Source organism: Oryctolagus cuniculus, chromosome 17, assembly GCF_964237555.1.
Source record: "Oryctolagus cuniculus chromosome 17, mOryCun1.1, whole genome shotgun sequence".
Taxonomy (NCBI): Eukaryota; Metazoa; Chordata; class Mammalia; order Lagomorpha; family Leporidae; genus Oryctolagus; species Oryctolagus cuniculus.
Window position 1 is genome coordinate 52,228,076 of NC_091448.1, and position 20,900 is coordinate 52,248,975.

The 20,900-nt window shown below is 53.7% G+C and overlaps 1 protein-coding gene across 3 annotated transcripts; it reads left to right on the plus strand.

The window, feature by feature from the left end:
- The first annotated feature begins 54 nt into the window (after positions 1–54).
- On the plus strand, positions 55–20,340 carry WRAP53 (WD repeat containing antisense to TP53). Of its 3 annotated transcripts, XM_070061338.1 has the most exons (11): positions 55–1,269; positions 1,404–1,502; positions 1,680–1,791; positions 12,285–12,375; positions 18,105–18,193; positions 18,384–18,474; positions 18,579–18,711; positions 19,221–19,429; positions 19,566–19,669; positions 19,824–19,958; positions 20,082–20,340. In XM_070061338.1, exons 3-11 carry the CDS (start codon positions 1,781–1,783, stop codon positions 20,323–20,325), a joined length of 1,107 nt encoding a protein of 368 aa, XP_069917439.1. In that variant the 5' UTR covers positions 55–1,269; positions 1,404–1,502; positions 1,680–1,780; the 3' UTR covers positions 20,326–20,340. The 3 variants fall into 3 exon arrangements, with proteins under 3 accessions (XP_069917439.1, XP_017204318.2, XP_002719032.3); XM_017348829.3 differs by lacking the exon at positions 12,285–12,375 and having other exon boundaries at positions 18,366–18,474; XM_002718986.5 differs by lacking the exon at positions 12,285–12,375.
- Positions 20,341–20,900: the final 560 nt, after the last annotated feature.

Genomic DNA, 20,900 nt, shown 5'->3' on the forward strand with positions numbered 1-20,900 from the left:
ATTTTGTCGCGGCGAAGTTCTGCAGGCCAGGGCTGTGAGGGCAGAATTGGCGGAAACCATTTTGAATATAAAGGGTGGAAGGAAGAAAGCTCTTGTCTTCGCCGCTTCCCTCTTGTCCGCAACACTGCCCTGATAGCTAGTTTCTTCTCATCAGCTCAACCGTAACCTTCTAGAAGGGCTTTCCTTAACGTCCCAGTCTAACGCGTCCCCCAAGTACTTCATATCACACCATCTTGTTTAGTTTCCCTCACAACCGTTCTCACTATCTGCAGATCTAGTCACCCTTTCCCACACAGCAATGCAACCTTCTGAGGACAGAGAACCTGTCTATTGTCATCGTTGTGTTCCCCAGTGGCTCGTGCAGTGCAGGGTGGCAAGAGCTTGATAATACATATTTACTGAATGAATGGAGAGAGACAGAGGGCTGAGGAATTGGCGAATGGGATGCAGAAGAGGTGTAAAAGCTGCAAGGTCAGGCGCCCTCTGCAGGCTGAGGCGGGTAGGCGCTTTGAGAATTGTCGTGGGAGACGGTAGGGGGCGCTCTGGTACTTCTCGCCAAGGCGGACGCGTTCAGACTACAACTCCCAGCAGCCACGAGGAGCCGTAGGGCTTTATGGGAATTGTAAGTCTTAAACCTGTAAGGCCCCCGCCTCGCCCCGACGTGGTTCGCCCGCGAAATCCGCTCCGGGGTGCGGAGGTCCAATCGGGACGAAGGTGGGCCCAAGTCCCGCGAGAGCCAGTGGCGTGTAGCTACCACGGTGCTGAGAGACGCCGGCTCTCAGTGCTGTTCTCGCCTCCCGCTCCCGGAGGAGGCAGGAAGGCGCGGGTGGGCTCCTCCAGGTCTGCGTCGCGGTTCCCGGGAGCTTCGGAGCCGTCCTGGCCGCCCGGCCGAGGCCAATGCCTGCCGCACTGCTTCTGCAGTATGAAGGCGTCGGAGGCTCAGCCCTCAGCTCCGGGGGACCAGGCCCCCGCTGCAGCCGGTCAGTCTCCGCGGGCTTCCTCGGTGGATAAAACTCCGGATCCCGAACCGATGCCGCCGGCGCCCGAAGGCAGCGATCGGCCCCGGGCGTCCCCGGGTGCGGTGCCTGGCTCAGGGTTCCCCCAGGAGCTGGGCGCAGGAGACCCAGATTCTCTGTCCGCTCTGCAAGCCGAGTTCGATACCGAGCTGGGTCCGCCGGTGCAGGAGCAAGAACTTGGCGAAGAGGCGAGCCTCGCTGCAGAAGCCGCGGACGGGGCGGCCGCGGAAGGCCTGTCGGAGGAGGGAGACACGTAAGTGGTGGCGGCGGCTGGCCGTGGCCTCCGAGGCGAGTGCAGGTGTGAGCAGGACCTTGACCGCCGGCCCCCAGGCCCGTCTGCCCGTGGCTCAGCGCCCCAGGTTTGTTGTTCCTCCGTCTTCCTTCCAGCCTTTGGAACTACAGCTTCTCCCAGCTGCCCCGATTTCTCAGCGGCTCCTGGTCGGAGTTCTGCGCCCAACCCGAGAACTTTCTGAAAGGCTGTAAGTGGTGAGTAAGGGTAGCGGGGCCAGAGGTTTGCACCTTAAAGCAGCGTGGGAGAGGGGTGAGGCGCCCTTTTTAGGACCTAGGCCTTTGTGTCTTGCACCCCCAGAGGTCAGCTTAGCCCTAGCGCTCGGCTTGGGCCGCTTGGCTCTGGCCAGGATTCTAACCCTTTCCTATTTTTAGGGCTCCTGACGGTTCCTGCATCTTGACCAACAGTGCTGATAACATCCTGCGGATTTACAACCTGCCCCCGGAGCTGTACACTGGGGAGGAACAGGTGGAATATGCCGAAATGGTAAGGGGAGGGGCTTGGCAGGCACCTTCATGTAGCTGGAGAAAGTGTAGACCACGGCTTTCCTGTTCACACACTTGTCTTCCCTGTGAATTTACAGATCTACATATCTGTTTGAAAGGCAGAGTTATAGAGAGAGGGGGAGAGTGGGAGAGAGATCTTCCATCCACTGTTTCACTCCCCAGGTGGCCGCCAACAGCCATGGCTGGCCAATGCTGGGAGCCAGGAACTCTGCCTGGTCTCCCACATGGGTGGCAGGGGCCTAAGCACTGGGGCCATCTTCCGCTGCCTTCCCAGACGCATTGGCAGTGAGTTTGGATAGGAAGTGGAGCAGCGGGACTGGCATTCATATGGGATGCTGGTGTCACAGGTGGCAGCTTAACCCACTGTGTCACAATGCCGCCCCTATATGTAGCATTTTCTGTTTTGAATAGTGAAGTTATTCAAAAGGGTGTTTGTCCCTTCTTAGGTATAGGATGTGTTGTGTTTTTTTTTTTTTTTTTTTTTTTTTTTTTGACAGGCAGAGTGGACAGGGAGAGAGACAGAGAGACAGAGAAAGGTCTTCCTTTGCCGTTGGTTCACTTTCCAATGGCCGTCGCGGCCAGTGTGCTGCGGCCGGCGCACCGCGCTGATCCAAAGCCAGGAGCCAGGTGCTTCTCCTGGTCTCCCATGGGGTGCAGGGCCCAAGCACCTGGGCCATCCTCCACTGCACTCCCGGGCCACAGCAGAGAGCTGACCTGGAAGAGGGGCAACCGGGACAGAATCCGGCGCCCCGGCCAGGACTAGAACCCAGTGTGCCAGCGCCGCAAGGTGGAAGATTAGCCTGTTGAGCTGTGGCGCTGGCCAGGTATAGGATGTGTTTGTCCGAAAAAAAAAAAAGGTAGTAGATTTCTCGGAGCAGTATGTATGTATCCAAATGTTTACTGAATGACTGCCAATACAGTAGGCATTGTTTTTGGTGCTGGGGTAACGTGGCGATTGATATAGACAAGAGCTGTTTGCTTTCTTGTGTGGGAAATGGATAACACACAGGTTAACCGATAAGATCAGTACAAATGACAATGAGTGCCTGTACAGTTATTATGTACTAAAAGAATATATATAACATCCTTGTGGAATATTAAAACATGAACAAGTCGCTGGCAGGCCAATGAAATAATTTTTTTTCCACACAAAATTTGTTCTCGAATTGGCTGTGAAGGAAATAGAAGGCGAGATGAGCTAGTGTTTCAGAGGAAGTGGGCAGGAAAGGACATGATGAGCCTTGGGCCAGCCTTGGAGAGAGCCTTCCAGGAAGAGGCAGGGAGATCAGGGAGGCCAGAGCCGGGAAGAAATTCCGTGTTTGGAGAACAGAAAGAATGCCCGTGGGGCTGGGCTGCAGCCAGTGAGGGGGAGGTAGGTGAGGGCAAGGGGTGCCCCCAGCTGCGGCCTGTGGGATCTCCTGATGCGGCCTTTGGAGATGACTTGGGAAGCCACGGAAGAGCTTTGGAATGGAAGAGTGGAGAGACTGAGGGTGGGCCAGAGTGAAATTGGCTCCCAGGTGAGAGGTGGGTGATGTCAGGAGGGGCGTGGGTGGGTTTGGGGTGTCTTTTGTAGGACTGGGAGATCCGTTGGGCATGGAGGTGCAGGGAAGGAAGCAGTCGAAGGTGGCGTCCAGGGTTTGCAGCAAGTTTGGAGGGGGGGCCCAGTGTACGCCAAGGAGGAAACTGGGACAGGAGCAGGCAATGGGACAAATCGGGGGTTTCTAAGTACACTAACTGAAATGTGGGGCTACGGGGAGAAGGGGGCTGGGGCTGTAACTCGAGAAATGGGAGGGTGTGTCCATGGCATCTCATGGCTGGACAAGTGGGTTCAGTCCTGGGAGTGTGGACCCAGGAGGAGAAGGCCCCAGCGGAGCCCTGAGTGCTGCAGTGTGTGGAGGGGGTGCAGGAGAAGTGACAAAGGCGGAGGCCGAGACGCACGACTGGCGCTGCCGAGAGACCGGAGCTGGGTCTGGAGAAGGCCCGAGAGCACGTCAGGACCGCCCTGGAGATGCGGTGGAGGCAGAGCCGAGCAGGGCGGGGGGGATAAAGAGCGTGGACAACTCTTCGTGGTGGTGCTTTGAAAGGGATCCTAGAAATGGATTGGTGACCAGAGGGAATGTGGGCTTTTAGGGTACATCTGTGATGTCAGGAACAACCAAGCAGACAGGGAGGCCTTGGTGCTGCAGGAGAGAGCACGGGGAGAGCAGAGCTCCCCAGTGGTGGCCCGAGGAAGGCAGGGTCTGGATCACGCTGGAGAACTTGGCCTTGAGAGGCAGAGTCCGGCCTCACGGCAGCGAGAGGTTGGAAGGTTTGTGTCTGCCTCGGCAGAAAAGGAGAGCCACGGAGGAATGTTCTCTGCTCAGCGCCTCTCAGAGTTGCTGTCATTTTTTTTTTTTTTTTTAAGATTCATTTTATTTATTCGAAAGAGTTAGAGAGGTAGAGACAGAGAGAGAGGTCTTACATCTGCTGGTTCACTCTCCAGATGGCTGCAACGGCCGGAGCTACATCAATCTGAAGCCAGGAGCCAGAGCTTCTTCCACATCTCCCATGTGGGTGCAGGGGCCCAAGGACTGGGCCATCTTCTACTGCTTTCCCAGGCCGTAGCAGAGAGCTGGATAGGAAGAGGAGCAGCTGGGACTCGAACCAATGCCCATATGGGATTCCGGCACCTCAGGCCAGGGCTTTAACCCGCTATGCCACAGCACCAGCCCCAAGAGTTGCCATCATTTAAAGCAACACTAGTGACAGGCATTTGTCACCGCAGTGAGAAGCCACAGCGTGGGGCTCCTGCATCCATCGGGTGTGCCTTGTTTGAGCTCTGGCGACTCCACTTCTGGTTTAGCTTCCTGCTGATGTGTGTCTTGGGAGGCAGCAGGTGGTGCCTCAAGCACTTGGTCCTTGCAGGTGGAGGTCTATGCTCTGGCTTTGGCCTGGCCCCAGCTATTGGGAGTATTTGGGGAGTGAACCAGCAGACAGATGATCTCTCTCTCTCTATTTTTCTGCCTTTCAAAGAAAATAATACATAAAAATTTTGAAAAGTGAGACTACTATAGTTGTACATCTTTTCCAGTGAGTTAAATGACTGGAGTTTTTCAGTTTGTAAAACAAGGATGATTAATAGAACTGAGAGAATTTAACAGGGGGCCAGTGTTGTGATGCAGTGGGTTAAGCTGTGACTTGTGACGCCAGCATCTGTACTGGAGCAGGGTGTCTTGGCGGACTAGAGAGAGATTGTGAATGTTCCCGGAATAGCAGAGCGAGCGAGCTGCGTGGGCCAGAGGTGATCCTCCGAGGCTGCAATGGCGGTGCACTGCCGCCGGGATGAGTGGGAAGAGGAGGCTGATGTGGACCCAAGGCGGCGGCTGTGGGGGCCAAGGAGATCAAGGCACAGAGAGGCCAGCGTTGGGCAGATCCATCCATCCTTTTTTCTTTTTTAAAGATTCATTTATTTATTTGAAAGAGTTACACAGAGAGAGAAGGAGAGACAGAGAGTCTTCCATCTGCTGGTTCACTCCCTAGTTGGCCGCAATGGCCAGAGCTGTGCCGATCTGAAGCCAGGAGCCTCTTCCAGGTCTCCCACACGGGTGCAGGGGCCCAAGGACTTGGGCCATCCTCTACTGCTTTCCCAGGCCATAGCAGAGAGCTGGATCGGAAGTGGAGCAGCCGGGACTCGAACCTGCATCCATATGGGATGTGGGCACTGCAGCTGGCAGCTTTACCCGCTACACCACAGCACCGGCCCCCCATTCATTCTTCTGCTGATTCATTCATTCAGCGCATTTTTGTGGAGCATGTTCTGGGTACCAGGCTTTGCCCCCGGGCCTTGGGGATTAGTCAGATGCAAGCCTGGCACGAATCCTCGTCCTTATGAAGCTTCTATTCCAGCGTGGGTGACAGGCGGTGAGGAGGTAACCAGGTAAACTGCACGTGTGATGAGGGCAGCGGGGAGGGCTGGCAGTGAGGAGGTAACCAGGTAAACTGCACGTGTGATGAGGGCAGCGGGGAGGGCTGGCGGTGAGGAGGTAACCAGGCAAACTGCACGTGTGATGAGGGCGGCGGGGAGGGCTGGCGGTGAGGAGGTAACCAGGCAAACTGCACGTGTGATGAGGGCAGCGGGGAGGGCTGGCGGTGAGGAGGTAACCAGGTAAACTGCACGTGTGATGAGTGCAGCGGGGAGGGCTGGCGGTGAGGAGGTAACCAGGCAAACTGCACGTGTGATGAGTGCAGCGGGGAGGGCTGGCGGTGAGGAGGTAACCAGGTAAACTGCACGTGTGATGAGGGCAGCGGGGAGGGCTGGCGGTGAGGAGGTAACCAGGCAAACTGCACGTGTGATGAGGGCAGCGGGGAGGGCTGGCGGTGAGGAGGTAACCAGGCAAACTGCACGTGTGATGAGGGCAGCGGGGAGGGCTGGCGGTGAGGAGGTAACCAGGTAAACTGCACGTGTGATGAGTGCAGCGGGGAGGGCTGGCGGTGAGGAGGTAACCAGGCAAACTCCACGTGTGATGAGTGCAGCGGGGAGGGCTGGCGGTGAGGAGGTAACCAGGTAAACTGCACGTGTGATGAGTGCAGCGGGGAGAGGGCGGGGGAGTGATTGGAGAAGCCCTCTGTGTGAGGAGATCTGAGCTGACACTCGGGGAGAACAGTGGATTTGCAGGCCCTGTGGACCTAGACATCAGCAAGAACAGCAGGAGGTGGCCACCCAGGAGCTAAAGCCTCAGTGAGCTGGAGGCTGACGGCAAGAGCTGCAGAGGAGCTGGGCCTTGGGGAAGTGAAGAGGTGTGGAGATGACAGTGGGGACAAGGTGACAGCTCCCCGCAACCTCTCACCCCTGAAACGTGCTGGAGAGGGTTGTGGGCGTTGGCGCCGTCTCAGCTCGGGAGGCCATGGGACAGCCAGGTCCAGGCATGTCCAGCCGGGCGAGTGAAACTTTCTGAGATGAGAAATCAGGGTTTTTAGCTCCTCCAGTGGGATTTCGTAGGCTCCAGGTTAAAGGTTTGGGAGGGCAGGTGAGGATGTGACTAGAGCAGTGTACTGGCCGTGGTGATCCGGGTGGCCTGGAAGCCTGGGACTTCTCCGGGCCTGAGGTCAGTGGGGGAGAAGATGAGTCCTGATGGGTTCCTAAAAGAAGAAGGTGCGGGGCCGGTGCTGTGGTGTAACGGGTAAAGCCACTGCCTTTAGTGCCGGCATCCCATATGGGCACTGGTTCCAGTCCCGGCTGCTCCACTTCCAGTTCAGCTCTGCTGTGGCCTGGGAAAGCAGAGGAAGATGGCCCAAGTCCTTGGGCCCCTGCACCCACGTGGGAGACCCGGAGGAGGCTCCTGGCTTCAGATTGGCGCAGCTCTGGCGTTTGAGGCCACCTGAGGAGTGAACCAGTGGAGGCATCTCTGCCTCTCTGCAACTGCCTTTCAAATAAAATAAATAATTAATCTTTAAAAAAAAAAAAAAGAAGAAAGGTGCCAAGTCCCTGGCTGGTCCTGACACTCACCCGCTGTGTGCCTTAGACTAAAGGCTGCAGGCGTGAGTTCTTTGGGCAAGTTCTTTTTTTTTTTTTTTTTTTTTTGACAGGCAGAGTAGACAGAGACAGAGAGAAAGGTCTTCCTTTTGCCATTGGTTCACCCTCCAATGGCCGCCGCGGCTGGTGCACCCCACTGATCTGAAGCCAGGAGCCAGGTGCTTCTCCTGGTCTCCCATGGAGTGCAGGGCCCAAGCACTTGGGCCATCCTCCACTGCACTCCCGGGCCACAGCAGAGAGCTGGCCTGGAAGAGGGGCAACCGGGACAGAATCCAGCGCCCCGACCAGGACTAGAACCTGGGGTGCTGGTGCTACAAGGCGGAGGATTAGCCTATTGAGCCACGGCGCCAGCCTGGGCAAGTTCTAAGCCTTGGTTCCTACGACAGAAATTGGCAGTGTCACGGGCCAGGGTCTGTGCAGCAGCCATCATGAAGGAGTTCAGGAGCAGGGAGGTCATTTCACACAGAGCTGGAGACTGGGGACATAGGAGATTGTGGCACAAACTCCTTTAAGAGAGGGGTGGGAGAAGTCATTACCCACCTCTCTGTGAAGTTCAGCACTTTCAGTTTTTTTAATTTTTCTACTTTGTTTCCAAGCTCTGTTAAAAGTACTGAACTGTGTTTTTGTTTTAAAGATTTATTTTTTATTTTATTTTTTTAAATATTTATTTACTTATTTGAGAGTCAGTTGCCCAAGGAGAGGAGAGGCATAGAGAGAGAGAGAAGAGAGGTCTTCCATTTGATGGTTCACTCTCCAGTTGGCAACAATGACTGGAGCTGCGCCAATCCGAAGCCAGGAGCCAGGAGTTTCTTCCTGGTCTCCCATGTGGGTGCAGATGCCCAAGGACTTGAACCATCTTCCACTGCTTTCCCAGGCTATAGCAGAGAGCTGGATTGGAAGTAGAGCAGCTGGGTTTCGAACCGGCGCCCAAATGGGATGCTGGCGCTTCAGGCCAGGGTGTTAACCCGCTGCGCCACAGCGCCGGCCCCTATTTTTTATTTTTTAAAAGGATTTATTTGGGGGCCAGCTCTCTGCTATGGCCTGGGAAAGCAGTAGAAGATGTCCCAAGTCCTTGGGCCCCTGCACCCACATGGGAGACCAGGAAGAAACTCCTGGCTCCTGGCTTCGGATCGGCGTAGCTCCGGCCGTTGCAGCCAATTGGAGAGTGAACCAGTGGATGGAAGACCTCTCTCTCTCTCTGCCTCTCCTCTCTCTGTGTAACTCTGACTTTCAAATAAATTAATAAATCTTAAAAAAAAAAAAAGCTTTAAAAAAAAAGGATTTATTTATTTATTTGATTGGCACCTGTGCTATGGCACAGTAGGTTAATCTTCCACCTGCAGTGCTGGCATCCTATATGGGGGCCAGTTTGATTCCCGGCTGCTCCTCTTCCAATCCAGCTCTCTGCTATGGCATGGGAAAGCAATGGAAGATGGCCCAAGTCCTTAGGCCCTTGCACCCATATGGGAGACCCAGAAGAGGCTCCTGGCTCCTAGCCTCGGATTGGTCTAGCTCCAGCCATTGCAGCTATTTGGTGAATGAACCAGTGGATAGAAGGCCTTTCTGGGGCCGGCGCTGTGGCACAGTGGGTTAAAGCCCTGAACTGAAGCACCAACATCCTATATGGGTGCTGGTTCTAGTCTTGGCTGCTCCTCTTCCTATCCAGCTCTCTGCTATGGCCTGGGAAAGCAGTAGAAGATGGCCCAAGTCCTTGGGCCCCTGCATCATGCAGATGGGAGACCTGGAAGAAGCTTCAGATTGGCACAGCTTCTGCCATTGTGGCCATCTAGGGATGAACCAGTGGATGGAAGACCTCTCTCTGTGTCTCTACCTCTCTCTGTAACTCTGTCTTTCAAATAAATAAAAATAAAATCTTTAAAAAAAGGTCTTTCTCTCTGTTTTTCTCTCTCACTGTCTGTAACTCTGCCTCTCAAATAAATAAATAAAATCTTTTTTAAAAATTCAAAAAATAAAAAAGTTAAAAGATGTATTTATTTGAAAGGCAGAGGCAGAGAGAGAGATCCTCTATCCACTGGTCTACTCCCAAAATGGCCGCAAAGGCTGGAGCTGAGCCGATCCGAAGTCAAGAGCCAGAAGCTTCCTCTGGGTCCTCCAGGTGGGTGCAGGGGCCCAAGGACTTGGGCCAACTTCTTTTTATTTTTTATTTTTATTTATTTATTTATTTTTGACAGAGTGGACAGTGAGAGAGAGAGAGAGAAAGGTCTTCCTTTGCCGTTGGTTCACTTTCCAATGGCCGCCACAACCGGTGTGCTGTGGCCGGCGCACCGTGCTGATCCGAAGGCAGGAGCCAGGTGCTTCTCCTGGTCTCCCATGGGGTGCAGGGCCCAAGCACCTGGGCCATCCTCCACTGCACTCCCTGGCCACAGCAGAGAGCTGGCCTGGAAGAGGGGCAACCGGGACAGAATTCAGTGCCCTGACCGGGACTAGAACCTGGCGTGCTGGCGCCGCAATTTGGAGGATTAGCCTATTGAGCCGTGGTGCCGGCCTCTCGGGCCATCTTCTACTGCTATCCCAGGCCATAGCAGAGAGCTGGACTAGAAGTGGAGCAGCCAGGACTGAAACCAGCACCCATATGGGATGGTGGCACTGCAGGCGGCAGTTTTACCCACTACACCACAGTGCTGACCCCTAAAGATTTATTTGTTTTAAAAGGCAGAGTTACAGAGAGCTAGAGATGGAGGGAGAGAGAGAGATCATCCATCTGCTGGTTTACTTCTCAAATGGCTGCAACAGCCAGGGCTGGGTAAGGCCGACACGCAGAGCCAAGAACTGCATCCGGATCGCCCACTTGGGTGGGTGGGGGGCCCCAAGTGCTTGGGCCATCATCTTGCTTGCCAGATGAAATAGCAGGGAGCGGACTGGAAGCAGAGCGGCCTGGGACTGAAGGGGCCCTTAGGCGTTGACTATGGGCTCCCAGCGGCAGCTTCACCTGCTGCACCACAGTGCCCACCCCTGCTGAAGCTCTCTGTGTCATGGTAATCCTGTAGCAGGTGGTTTTGTACACTACCTTTTCCTTTTTAACAATCATATCCTAAATCTTTTGTGTAGTGGTCCAGTCTTTATGTTTAATGATGTCATATTGCATTGAGTGCTTAGGATAATTTTCTTACCTCTTTGCCCATTTGGAAATTTGGGTTATTTCCAGGATTTTTTTTTTAATTTATTTTATTTATTTGAAAGGTAGAGTTAGAGAGAGATAAAGAGCGAGCTCTTCCATTCTCTGGTTTACTGTTCATGTGGCCGCAGTGGCCGGGGCTAGGCCAGGCTGGAGCCAGGAGCTTCATCCGGGTCTCCCACAAGGGTTCATGGATCCAAGGATCTGGGCCATCTGCTGTTGCTTTCCCAGGCACATTAGCAGAGAGCTGGATCAGAAGTGGAGCAGTTGGGCCTTAAACTGGTGTTCATATGGGATGCTGGGTGTTGTATGTAGCAGCTTAACCCATCACGCCACAACGCAGGCCCCTATTTCCAGGAATTTTATATCAAAGTATTCTTCATTGATAATTTTTGTGTATTTTGAGGGAGATTCTTGTTTTTAAATTTTTATATGTTTTCCTTTTATGAGAGAGAGAGAGAGAGAGAGAAATAGACAAATAGATCTTTCACCTGCTGGTTCACTCCCCAAATGGCTACAACAGCCAGAAGCCTGGAACTCCAACCAGGTCTCCCATGTGGGTGGAAGGAGCCTAAACACCTGGGCCTTCATCTTCTGCCTTCCCAGGCTTATTAGCAAGAAGCTGATTTAGAAGCAGAGTAGGGGCTGGTGCTGTGGTGTAGCAGGTAAAGCCGTTGCCTGTGATGCCAGCATCCCATATGGGCACCAATTCAAGTCCCTGCTGTTCTACTTCCAATCCGGCTCTCTGCTATGGCCTGGAGAAGCAGTAGAAGGTGGCATAGGAGGCCATTTGGGGAGTAAACCAGCAGATAGAAGACCTCCCTCCCTCTCTGTCTCTCTCTCTCTGTGTAACTGTACCTCTCAAGGAAATAAATAAATTTTTAAAACAGTATCTGGCAGCCGGCACTATGGCATAGTGGGTAAAGCTGCCACCTACAGTGCCCACATCCCATATGGGCACTGGTTCGAGTCTCAGCTGCTCCACTTCTGACCCAGCTCCCTGCTATGGCCTGGGAAAGCAGTGGAAGATGGCCCAAGTCCTTGGACCCCCGCACCCGTGTTGGAGACCTGGAAGGAGCTCCTGGCTCCTGGCTTTGGATTGGTGCAGCTCTGGTCATTGCTGCCATCTGGGGAGTGAACCAGTGGATGGAAGATCTCTCTCTCTCTATCCTTCTGTAACTCTGCCTTTCATATAAATAAATAAATAAATAAATAAATAAATAAATAAATAAAAACAAACCCCGATATCTGTAAGTTTAGCATTTGGAAGTAGATAACACATATGTAGGTGGGGAAAATGGGGAGGACATTTTCCCTGTACCAGTGTGCACTGAGTCTGCCTCCCAGTATAATCTCCCAATGCCTTTCTACCTTCTCACAGAACTTTCTGGACCTCTTATCCGTAGCTGCTTCCTTGAGCACCTACCTCAGCCTATGGCTCTTGCATGAGGCCCTGACTTTTCCAGGGAGAGTCTGCGTCCTCTGTGTCCCCCCATCTCTCAGGCCAGGGCCAGGGTGGGCACCACATTCCAGTGCTGTAGCCAGGAGGCTGCTTTGTGCTCCCTGTCACTCATGCCTCATGGCCTTCCTGTGGCTCCCAAGACCTCTGCCTTCTTGGTGACCTGGGGCTTCCACGTCAAAAGCCAGGGTCCTCATCCTTTAATCTTCCTTTTCCTAACTCCCCGTATCCAATTAATTACCAGATCCCATCAAGCCTGCCTAATCGTTCTAATCCACCCTCTTCTCCACTCCACTGCCACCACATTAATCCAGGGTGCTGCGACGGGGGGTTGTGTCACTGAAGCAGCCTCCTGTCTGCCTGCAGCTGCTCAGGAAGACACCGCCTGCCTGCTGCTGCTGCACTAGGCGTTGGGAGGTTGCAACGAGCGGGACGGACGTGCCTCCTGCCGTCTCAGGTACAGACGGCTATAGGAACGTGGAGCACTTCTAAGGGACCCACAGGGAGACTCGTATTCAAAGGAGTTGTTGGGGAGGCCAAGGAGGGAGTCTCCAGGCTTGGGGACAGGGCCGTGTGGAAACCTGAGGGTTGAGAACGTGAGGAGTTGGAACTAGCAGGGGTCTGCAGAGGTTTTATTAAGTCACAGAGGAGAGCCTCAGGGGGTCCGAGGTGGGAGAGGTGATAGAAGACGGTAAGGAGATGGGGCTTTGTACTGAGGCCCACATGGAGGCACTGAAGTGCTTTACGCAGGGGAAATGTACAGAATTCCAGTTGTTTTGGGAAAAGATTTATTTTATTTATTTGAAAGAAAGAGTTACAGGGAGAAGTAGAGACAGAGAGGTCTTCCATCCACTAGTTCACTCCCCAAATGGCCGCAACAGCTAGAGCTAAGCCGATCAGAAGCCAGGAAGCAGGAGCTTCTTCCGGGTCTCCCACATAGATTCAAGGGCCCAAGCACTTGGGTCATCCTCTGCTGTGTTCTCAGGCACATTAGCAGGGAACTGAATCGGAAGTGGAGCAGCTGCACCCATATGGGATGCAGCACTGCAGGTGGGGTCTTAACCCACTGCGCCACAGCGCTGGCCCCCAGAGTTCCAATATTACCAGATCTGGGGCCGCCATGTGGCTGCAAGCGTGGAGAATGGGTGTGTAGGTTGGAGTGGGGGGCACAGGGACATCCAGAGAACACACACAGGGTTGCAGAGATGCTAGCAAGAGGGCAGTGGCTGGTGATGGGGTCTTAGAAGTAGGAATGAAAGGGAGAGGACAGATCCAAGAGAGATGTAGGAGGGGGAGTTGGCTGTGATACTGGGCTGGGCCAGAAATGGACAGGGAGTGAGGAAGGGGAGCAGTGGAGGTGGGGGGTGGGGGGTTGGGTGGAACCCGGGAAGAGCAGCAGGTGTGTGGGCCGGTGACGCTGGGTCTGTCATGGACAAGGGCAGAACGAGGTCGCTGTGGGATGTCCGAGTGCAGCCGTCTGCCTTGCGGTCGGATCTATGCGTTCAGAGTAATGAGGTGGAAACTGAGGGTCACATCACTCTGAGTGTCAGCAAGTGACTGGCAAAGGACCGTGTCCAGACTGCTTAAAGATTTCCTGCAAATCAGAGAGAAAAAGACAAAAAACCCTGGTAGGGAAACACTGGGCAGAAAAATGAGCAAAAATTATGAAAAGATGCATCTAACTGGCTAAAAAAAAAATGTCCACCTCACAGTAATGACGGAAATGCAAATTTATGCCATAGTGAAATGCCATTTCACAGCCTTCAAATTGGGAAAGATTTAGAAGCCTGGCAGTGTCAGCAGGGCGAAGAGCAACAGGCACACTTAGATGCTGATGCCGAGAAAGTAAATTGAGATGAGCACTTTGGGGGAGAAATTTGACATTACCTCACCAAGTTGGCAGAGCACACAGTGTAAAGACCCATAACTTACTGTTAAGCAGAAACTGTAGAGAATCCCGTCCACACGCAAACCGGAATTAAAGCCCGCTGGCCGAGCAGCACGAAACCATCAGCTGTCCGTAGGAGGATCCATCAGTCTGGCTACGTTCCTGAGTGGAGTGCTACTCCAAAAGGTTCCTGGAAAAATGGAAGGAAAATTAAGTTTCTTTTGGTGCAAAAATGTTTGAAATCCTTGCATAGTTTTTTGTGGACTTAATTTTTTTTTTTTTTTAATTTATTTATGTGAAAGAGAGACAGAGATCTTCCGTCTGCTGGTTCACTTTCCAAATTCCTGCAACAGCAGGAGCTGGGCCTGATTGAAGCTAGGAGCCAGGGACTCCGTTTGGGTCTCCCACATGGGTGGCAGGGACCCGGGTGTTTGAGACATCCTCTGCTGCCTTCCCAGGCACATTAGCAGGAAGCTGGGTCAGAAGTGGAGCAGCCAGGATTCGAAGCAGGCACCCTGATGTGGGATGCCATGCCGGTGTTACAGTGGCAGCTTAACTTTCTCTGCCACATGCTGGCCCTAGGATCCAGGTTCTTAAGCCTCAGGAACATATCTGCAGGCAGCTGGAACTGGGCTGGAGCTGAACCTAGAAGCTAGGCACTCTGATATGGGGTGTGGACTGCTAGGCCAAGTGCCCACTCCTCCACGAACATTTTGGAGACCCCGGTGTATTGCAGTGAAAACGTCTGAACCGGGGCAAGATGTGGCCCTGTAGTTGACTCACAGTCACAGAGGGAGGGGCTCATGCAATGTGATACCATTAATACTAACTTTAAAGACATGCTAGCTTCTGCTTTTTGTCTGTATGAATATGCATGAGGATGGCAAATTCAGGGTAGTGCTTACCTCTGAGAAGGGTTTCTGTTAGCAAAGGGGTTTTACATGATATTTTTTCCTTAAACATGTATTTATGTAAAAGGCAGAGTTAGAGAGAGGGAAATAGGTAGATCTATCCACTTGTCCCCAAATGCCCATAACAGCCAAGTATGGCCCATGCTGAACCCAGGAACTTGGAACTCCATTTGGGTCTCCCATGTGGGTGGCAGGAGCCCAAGCGCTTGCGCCGTCTTTCGCTGCTTTCCCAGGTGTAATAGCAGGGAGCTGGATTGGAAGTGGAGCAGCTGGGAGTTGAACGGCTTTTATATGGGATGCCAGCATTGCCTGTGGTGACTTAACTTGCTGTGCCACAAAGCCCATTATTTTTTTCTTAAGCTAGGGAGAGGGGTTGCAGGAATTTTTTCTTTTTTAGTGCTTTGCATGTAATAACACTTGTGCATTTTTATGAGATACCGTGCAGAGTTTCAATGTATATAGAGTACACACCACAAGAATCAAATCAGACAATTAACGTTTCCATTTCTTTTTCTTTGTGTTTGAAGACTTCCAGTTCTTGGCACAGTAGTGTATAATACATTGTTGGGACCCACAGTCATTCCACTCTGCTCCGGAACACCAGGCCTATTTCTCCTGTTTTGTGACCCCTTCTCCACCTTCCCTCTGTCCTCCCCACCACCTCCCCAGCCTATAGGAACCACAGTTATAAATTCAGATGGACTTGTCTTAATTTTTTAAAGGATCAAATGGCTCTTCATTGATGCTCAGTAAATATTCATATTATTGGGTGGTTCTTTGTGTCTGAGTTGGAGTGTTATTCTTTTCTTCCTCTCTGTTTAGAAAGAAAAAATGTGGGGCCAGCATTGTGATGTAGCAGGCAAAGTCACTGCCCCCATATGGGTACCACTTTGGGCTCAATTTCTAATCCAGCTCCCTGCAAATGGACTGGAGAAAGCAGCAGAAGATGGCCCTAGTGCTTGGGGTTCCGCCTTCCATGTGGGAGACCTGGAAGAAGCTCCTGAATCCTGGCTTCAGCCTGGCCCAGCCCCAGCCATTTCAGCTACCTGGGGATGGAAACAGTAGATGGAAAATCACGGTCTGTCTCTCCCTCTCTCTTTGTAACTCTGACTTTCAAATAAATTAATAAATCTTAAAAAAAAAAAAAGTCTGAATCTACAGTTTCTGGTGGCCTAAATCTGATTGACACTAGATTCTGAGTGAGCCCTTGAATATTGTGATAAAAATCATTATTATTATTATTATTATTGACAGGCAGAGTGGATAGTAAGAGAGAGAGACAGAGAGAAAGGTCTTCCTTTGCCATTGGTTCACCCTCCAATGGCCGCCGCGGCTGGCGCACCCCACTGATCTGAAGCCAGGAGCCAGGTGCTTCTCCTGGTCTCCCATGGGGTGCAGGGCCCAAGCACTTGGGCCATCCTCCACTGCACTCCCGGGCCACAGCAGAGAGCTGGCCTGGAAGAGGGGCAACTGGGACAGAACCCGGCGTCCCGATCGGGACTAGAACCCGGTGTGCCGGCGCCGCTAGGTGGAGGATTAGCCTATTGAGCCGCGGCGCCGGCCAAAAATTATATTTTTAAAAAAGGTTTATTTATCTGAAAGAGTGCTAGAGAGGGAGAGAGAGAAACAGAAAGAGATAGAGATAAGGTCTATCTGTGGTAAGCCGGAGCTGAGCCAAGTCAAAGCCAGGAGCCAGGAGCTCCATCCAGGCCTCCCACATGGGTGGCAAGAGCTCAGGTTCTTGGGCCATCTTCTGCTGCCTCCCAGGCTGCATTAGTAGGGAGTTGGAGTGGAAGTGCCAGTAGCCAGGACTCAACACAGGCGCTCTGATATGGGATGTGTAGTGGAGGCTTAACTCATCGCATCACAATGCCCAGCTCAAGATTTTATTCTTTACATATGAGGGTACTTTAGAAAGTTCATGGACAAATTTAATGAAAAGATAAGTTTATTTTGGTATAAAAATTTCTGAAATCCATGCTAGTTTTCTGATGTTTGTTTTTAAATTAAGAATGTGTGTGTGTGTGTGTGTGTGTGTGTGTGAAAGATTTATTTATTTGAAAGAGAGAAAAGAGAGAATCTTCCATCCGCTGGTTCATTCCCCAAATGGCCACAATGGCCAGAGCTGGGCTGATCCAATGCCAAGAGCTAGGAGCTTCTGGGTCTCCCACGCAAGTGCAGGGGTCCAAAGACTTGGGCCATCTTTCATTGCTTTCCCAGGCCACTAGCAGAGAGCTGGATCGGAAGTGGAGCAGCTAGGACATGAATCAGTGCCCATATGGGATGCTGGTACCACAGGTGGAGACTTAGCCTACTATGTCACCTTGCTGGTCCCAGATTTATTTATTTATTTGAAAGGCAAAGTTACAGAGAGGCAGAGGCAGGAAGAGAGAGGTCTTCCATTCCCTAGTTCACTCCCCAGATGGCCACAATGGCTGGAGCTGAGCCAGTCCAAAGCCAGGAACCTGGAGCTTCTTCCAGGTCTCCCATGCAGGTGCAGAGGTCCAAGGACTTGGGTCATAGCAGAGAGCTGGATGGGAAGTGGAGCAGTCAGGACTCAAACCAGTGCCCATATGGGATGCCGCACTGCAGGCTGCAGCCTTAATCTCTATGCCACAGTATCAGCCCAATTTTTTTTTTTTTTCCCCCGAAGGCAGAGTGACAGAGATTGAGGGAGAGAAAGAGATCTTCTGGTTAGCTCCGCAGATGCTCATAACACCCAGGGCTGGGCCAGGCCAAAGCCAGGAGCCTGGAACACCATCCAGGCCTCCCACATGGGTGCAGGGATCCAAGCACTTGGGTCATTTCCCACTCTTTTGCAGGGGAACTCGATCATAAGCAGAGCAGCCAGAACTTGAACTGGTGCTCCTAGGTGATGCAGGTGTTGCTAGCAGTGCCTTAGCCCACTGCACCACAATGCTGTTACCCTCTGTACCCCATCGCCTTCTGCCTGGTTAGGGGCTCACAGATGGCCTTCTTTTCTTTTTCTTTTTTAAGACTTACTGATTTATTTGAAAGGTATAGAGAGGTAGAGAGAGAGGTCTTCCATCCACTGGTTCGCTCCCTAAATGGCTGCAAAAGCTGGAGCTGGGCCAGTCTGAAGCCAGGAGCCAGGAGCTTCTGGATCTCCCACGTGGATGCAGGGGCACAAGCACTTGGGCCATCCTCCACTGCTTCCCAGGCCATAGCAGAGAGCTGGAAAATCAGAAGTGGGACTCGAACTGGCACCCATATGGGATGCTGGCACTGCAGGCTGGGGCTTTACCCACTACACTACAGCTCAGGCCGCAGATGGTCTTCCTCTCTGCCAGGGGCACAAGTCTGACTCTGAGTCCCATACTCCCCTCGGCCCCCCAGTGACCCAGGCATTCCCTCCTCTCTGTCTAGACCCCTGTCCTTCGAATGGTGGAAGGTGACACCATCTACGATTACTGCTGGTATTCTCTGATGTCTTCAGCCCAGCCAGACACCTCCTAGTAAGTGATGCCCTTTGCCCTCCTACTCGCCCCACCCTCAGTTCCAGTGGGGCCCTTTATGAGTGGGTCAAGGGCTGCCAGGGGCCTGGTGGGAGGAGGGCTCCGTGTGCCCTTCAGATGGGAGCTGGTCAGTTGGCTTCCTCCACTTCCTTTGACAGCACTGGGGCCTCAGTGTCCGTGTCTCTCTCAGCGTGGCCAGCAGCAGCCGGGAGAACCCGATTCACATCTGGGACGCGTTCACTGGCGAGCTCCGGGCTTCCTTTCGGGCCTACAACCACCTGGTAGGGACCTCCCTGCCCAGCCCCAGCGCTCTTCCTGGCCCAGCTCTCCCCTGAGGAGGGCTGAGCCTTCGCGAGGTCTGTCTTCAGCACTTCCCTGTCCCCAGGATGAGCTGACCGCTGCCCATTCGCTCTGCTTCTCCCCGGATGGTGCCCAGCTCTTCTGCGGCTTCAACCGGACCGTGCGTGTCTTCTCCACGGCCCGGCCCGGCCGGGACTGCGAGGTCCGAGCCACATTTGGTAAGCATTTGTGCCTGCAAGGGGGGAGGAAAGGAGAGGGCACCGTGTGAGTCCAGGCCCACCTGAGGGCCTTCTTTGGGTCCTCAACAACAGGTTGTGCACAGTTGGCAGAGGAGAAAACACTCAGGCCCAGGGAACACTGCCCAGGGGCGCCCAGCTGGTCAGAGAACTGGCGCACTCCTCATCGTGGGCCTCATCGGCTGTGTGCCTTTTGGTTTCTAAAATCTTTGTCTCTCGAAAATTTGAGATGAAGCTGGGTCCATTTTCTTTGAACCTTCTGTCCTTTCCTGGAAAAACTGGGATTGGAGCGGGAAGGGGGGCTGATGGGAATTAAGGTCTTTTTGGGGGGATGAAGGGATGTGGGGAGCATTAGAGGCCTTTGACAAGCAGGACTAGGGGCATCCCCACACACTGGTGCTGCAGCAGGGGGCAAGTGTGCCTCTGCTGAGCCTGGTGAATGCCAGGAACCACTGCCTTCCCCCAGCTTCATTCTTGTCTTCCCTTTCCAGCAAAAAAGCAGGGCCAGAGTGGCATCATCTCCTGCATAGCCTTCAGCCCAACCCAGCCCCTCTACGCCTGTGGCTCCTATAGCCGCTCCCTGGGTCTGTATGCCTGGGAAGACGGCTCCCCTCTCGCCTTGCTGGGTGGCCACCAAGGGGGCGTCACCCACATCTGCTTTCACCCTGATGGCAACCGCTTCTTCTCAGGGGCCCGCAAGGTAGGGGTCAGCCCCGAGAACCCGTGGGCAGCAGGGCAGGAGTGGGATAACAGAGTGCCTGTCAACCTGGAGGGCGGCAGAGCTGTCTGGGAGTTGGGGGTGTCCGGGTCAGCAGGCCCCTGTGCTGTGTCTTCAGGATGCTGAGCTTCTGTGCTGGGATCTCCGGCAGCCTGGTCAGCCACTGTGGTCCCTACGTCGCGAAGTGACCACCAATCAGCGCATCTACTTCGATTTGGACCCGTGAGTGGAGGGCACTCCTTCCTGCCGGGGGCCCTGGTCCCCTGCAGGGATGCCAGAGCCAGCTGGAGGGTCCCAGGAGTGAGAGTTTCTTGCTGTAGGGGTGATGTAGGGGAGAGAGGTGACTCGCTATGCTAGCAAGTCACCTCTCTCCTAGGACCGGACAGTTCCTGGTGAGTGGCAGCACCAGCGGGGCTGTCTCCGTGTGGGACACCAGCGGGGCTGAGGATGCTGGAAAACCGGAGCCACTGCTGAGCTTTCTGCCCCAGAAGGACTGCACCAACGGCGTGAGGTCCTCAGTTCAATGGCACAGATCTTGGGACATGGGCCCGGGAGGGGTGGGGTGGGGAGGCAGAGCCCTATGGGAGCAAGCATCACCCAGGTACTGACAGATCCTGCCTGTCGCTCCCTCCAGCCTGCACCCTAGCCTGCCTCTCCTGGCCACTGCCTCAGGTCAGCGTGTGTTCCCGGAGCCCACAGAGAGTGAGGATGAAGGGGAACAGGAGCTGGAGCTTCCTTTGCTGTCCCTGCGCAACGTCCACCTTGAATGTCAGCTTCAGCTCTGGTGGTGTGGGGGCGCCCCAGAGCCCAGTAGCCCTGAGGACCAGGGCGAGAAGGGACAAGAAGGGACAGAGGGAGGGGGGGATGAGCCTATATAAAAAGGTTTTATATGATACTAGAGTCTGTGTCTGTCTGGGGAGGCAGGTGACAGCAGTGGGGTCCAGGTCTGGGGACTGGTGGGCTCCCTAGTCCTGCAGCGGTGGGACGGGCATATTGTTCCCGAAAAGGGTTGAGAGGTGGGACTAGGCAGGAGCCAATGGGGTGGCTGAGCTTGGTGTGAAGTCAAGTGGGTGGGGGTGGGACTTCATGCCATTGACTGGTTGGTTGCTAGGCAACTTGGTAAACTGAAGGGGGAAACCTGTTTGAAATCTCACTCCCAAGGTGGGGGCTGCAGGGGTCAGGGTGAGCAGGGCTGAGCAGGAGTGGCGGGAGCTCTGTGTCAGACTGTTGGGTGTGACTGTGTGAGACTGCAGACGGGTGACAGACCAGACGCTGATGGTGATGCCGGCTTGCTCGCACCCCACCGCTCGCACTCACACTATTTACCAGCACCCAGCAGCAGAGGGACCATTACTCAGCTCTGGGGGAAGGGGAGCTGGAGCACTCGCCTCCCCTCCTTGGACTCCCCCAGGAGACAGGCAACCCGGTAGCCAGAGTCAAGGACACACATGAG